Source organism: Nanorana parkeri, unplaced genomic scaffold (genome assembly GCF_000935625.1).
Source record: "Nanorana parkeri isolate BGI_ZX_2015 unplaced genomic scaffold, ASM93562v1 scaffold149, whole genome shotgun sequence".
Taxonomy (NCBI): Eukaryota; Metazoa; Chordata; class Amphibia; order Anura; family Dicroglossidae; genus Nanorana; species Nanorana parkeri.
The window spans coordinates 167,385-171,224 of record NW_017306417.1 but is presented as its reverse complement, the minus strand read 5'-3'; the positions used below and the strand labels follow the sequence as shown (position 1 = coordinate 171,224).

The following is a 3,840-nucleotide window of genomic DNA, read 5'->3' as shown; positions in this document are numbered from 1 at the left end:
CTGAAGTGGCTTTATTGTTAAAGTTCCCAGGCTAATTTGCATTAGTTAAAAGGGACCTTCTTAGATTCTTCCCAATAGCCGGCAGGGAAGTTATCCCAGGACATTGGAAAACAGATACAGCCCCACATTTGGGGGAATGGAATATAGAATTGAGTCGCTTGATCAACATGATACATTTTACACAATCTGGTCTCCATGGCTATTTTTTGAGATAATCACTAATTTTGGGACTAAAAGTCTAAAAATATGATGGAATAAAATATAGTAATTTTTTTTTTGTTTTAATTAATAGTCTGGAGGGGCCTCCGAGACCTCCCGGGGAAAAGTGCACCTGGGTAAGATTAGTTGGGGAAAGGTTACCTAGACATTGCCAAATTGTCTATTGGATTTGTATAAGAATAGATATCTCTATATAGGTCCCTTTTTTTTTCTTCTTTTATGAACACTTTTTGAAGCCCCTATAGTGTGTAGGGGGGATTTTAATATCAAATACTTATCATACTTACTGGTAACACTTTTTGAAAAGACCTTGGGGTTAGATTGGATACTCATTAATGTGGAACAATTTATGTTGGACAATAGGAATAACAATGTATTGATCGGCTAAGGTTGTTATATTCATACATATGGAGATATTGGAGATTGTTATGTATGTTATGTAGATATTGGAGATTGTTATGTATGTTATGTGGGTTATGTGTTGTTTGGATTGTGTTTATGGAAATTGCATATGTCTACATTTAATAAAAACACTTTGAATATTAAAAACGTTTACAAATAAATACATTAGAAGGGACTACTGGGGGCTTCAGCATCATTCTGCTCATTATTTCAGTGTTTAATCTCCATTTCAACTAGAATGTCATTGTTAAATATTTCACTTTCTATACAGACAAGGCCAATTTTCCACTAAAGTAACTTTTTTCCATTTATGACTCATGACCCAAAGGGAGTGATATTAGGAAAGTAAATCTGAAATGAACCCGGGCTTTATCTTCAAAGAGATTTAATAACACAAGCATTTTAACATAAGGATCCCAGCAAAAACATGGGCATTAAAAAAAAAAAAACGGCACAATCAATAGCATTGTCTCGGAAAGGTGCTCTGATTCTTCCAGGTACAAAGTATAAAAATTTACATATTGGATGGCACTCAGACAGAGCAGTGTGGTGACAGTGATAATAATGAGTTTTGAAGGGAGACACATGGCTCTGGGCAATGGAAAGCATTAACCTACATCACACAGAGCAGATTGGAAACTGGTTCAGTTTTTTTCTAGAGCAAAACAGAAATGGATATTAAACAGTGGAGAATATCTGTGTATCCTCACCAGCTGGCCAGGACATTTATGAAATCGCATCTGTCTGGGTGTAGTGCAACTGGGTCACTCTTTATTCAAAAGTAAGCAAAAAAAAAACAAATCATGGTTCAGTGGAAGCTATAATATATCATGAACACCAGGCATATGTGAGCAGCCAGGCTAGTTTTAAAGAAAGTGAGGCCCTGGGCAGAAGTCTTGGTGCTGCCCCACAGGAAATTAACATATTACAAAAAGAGAAAATTATATAGCAAATGTAAAGAGACAGAAAGAAAAAAAAAATAAAATAAAAGATGAAAACAGAAAGAAAGATGAGAGTGTATGCAATACAGCAAGCGACACAGCAAGAGACAGAGAATGCTGGGCTAATTAATGAAAACTGAAGACAAAATGAGAATAAAACTGGAGATGTCATCTACAGCAACCAATCACATTAGACCTTTCATTTTATGAAGAAATAAAACAAGTTCTGATTGGTCACTAAGAGCAACAACTCCATGTTGTTCTTATTGTCTTGACTCAATTCTAATGCTAAACTTAAGTAAACAGCTACATACACAGATTTAATAAACATAAAGGAGCCATTTTACCTACCAAAGGATTTGTATTTTGGACCAGCCAGTCCTGAGATGTACACAGCCCTGGTACACATCACAGCCTTGTCTGGCAAGGCAAAATACCTGATTTTACTCTACTGCAGTTACATCTTCCAGGACTCCATACCACCTCCAGCCTGTGACTCGACAGTGGAAGGAGAAGCAGCAGAATTATTCCCATCAACAGTTTCCTTGGTAGCACATAAGTACAACCGACTGGCTTCTTGTGCTGCTTCTCCCTCTGCTACTCTGAGCTCTTCTGAACAGGGACTGCGAGAGGCTAATAGGTCAAATTCAGGTACTTACACTGTTTGCAATTAAACAAATACTTTTAAGGATGTGTTATTGAGAAGAGAGCTGCATTAATTTGTGCCTTTTATATCTGCCTGGAGTTCAGTTTAATCAATCCTCCATGAACAGACAGTAAGAGAGGGAGGTGAAAGAGAAAAACAAATAAGGAAAAAGAAGGAATTTAAAAAAGATGCAACACAGAAAAGTACCTAGAAAAAGACAAAGAGAAAGCAAAAACAAAAAAAAAATAAAAGGTAATGGAAAAAAATAATAAGGTTACTGCCTGTACAGAAAGTGGTACGCCAGAATAAAAAACCCTTCCCCTTAGGGCATAAGATTGACCTGCGGCTGGTCCTTCTAGTGTGTTCACGGATTTGTTACTGGTCTTAGGTGATCTTTCTTTCTTTCTCTACTTTCTCTACTCTACAATCTCTAATCTCAGTCCAAGGTTTTCTGTGACACAGGATACAGATGCAGAAATTGACCATCTACTATGTTGTTCCCCAGGCATCAAAAAACAGGAATTTAAATTATGACGTGAGCTCTGTAGAAGTGTGCATAAAAACACTAAATTCTGGTACAGAACAGACAGTAGAAGGTATGCTGTAGGTCATGCCCTCCTGAGATGTTACCCAAAAACATAATTATTGTCTGCATAGAAACTAAAACATAACACAGAACTTTAGATCATTTCATCTTGCAACCAGTAGTTTTTAATCTCTGCAGACTTGTTTGTGGGTTGGTTTGTTCTTTCCCTGATAGACAGATGACCTTCAGAGCCCTGAACACACCAATGTATTCTATAAAGGACAGATTGCTAAACGTTCAGATGTAAAGTGCAATAGAAATGCAGAGCACAAGACCAAACCGTCATAGGATGCAGTACCTTACCTTCTTCCCTCTCTGAGAAATAGTTGGTGTTCTGGTAAGGAGTTTTTCTATTAGATATTCCCTATTCTGGTAGGTGAATGAAAAAGAAAAATAAGTCAGATTTATGTTCATCACCAGACATATTTTCACAGTGATAAAGATTGCAAGCAATACTCTTTAGAGCTTTTATGTACAATATGTGTGAACTACAATAGGAAGAGGGTTGTAGATCTGACCAATGCACACTCCCCCTTTCCAGGACTGACCTAACGTCCCCTTCTAGCAAAAACCATCACCCCATTCCCATGTTCCAGCCTGACAACTATATTCGGAAATCATACAGCATTCAGGAAAAACCATAGGCATTTGGCATTTGCAGCTGCTCTTTTGCCCAGACCCACACCAACAGGGACACAAGCCCAGCTTCTACCAAAACCTTTTTTTTAGTTTGGATAGTTTGTGAAACTCTATCCCATTTTACTTTATTTTTTTCAACAGAGATACAGGATACAGACCATAACAAAACAACTAATTTAGCAGAGTGGGAAAAGCTTAAAGCAGAACCATGGGGTTAGGGCTTTTCCCCATAGTTCTCCGACGGGTAGCGTGAGGACACAAACTAGCGTCCTCCCGTTACCCAAAGCTCAGTATACCGCGAGCTGCAGCTCACGGTATACTGAGACGCCGCAGCTGAAAGGGATCCCGTCAATTATGTCTGGATCTGCCCAGTTGCGTGAGTGACAGCTGGCTCTGCCTATCTAGAG

The 3,840-nt window shown here is 38.2% G+C and overlaps 1 protein-coding gene across 2 annotated transcripts in view; it reads right to left on the bottom strand.

The window, feature by feature from the left end:
* The window catches only part of STK39 (serine/threonine kinase 39), a 245,451-nt gene that overhangs the window by 166,283 nt on the left and 75,328 nt on the right, over nt 1–3,840 (bottom strand). For both annotated transcript variants that reach the window (XM_018554245.1, XM_018554244.1), the window contains exon 10: nt 3,098–3,163. In XM_018554245.1, coding sequence (XP_018409747.1) covers nt 3,098–3,163 — 66 coding nt within the window. The remainder of the gene's footprint in view (nt 1–3,097; nt 3,164–3,840) is intronic.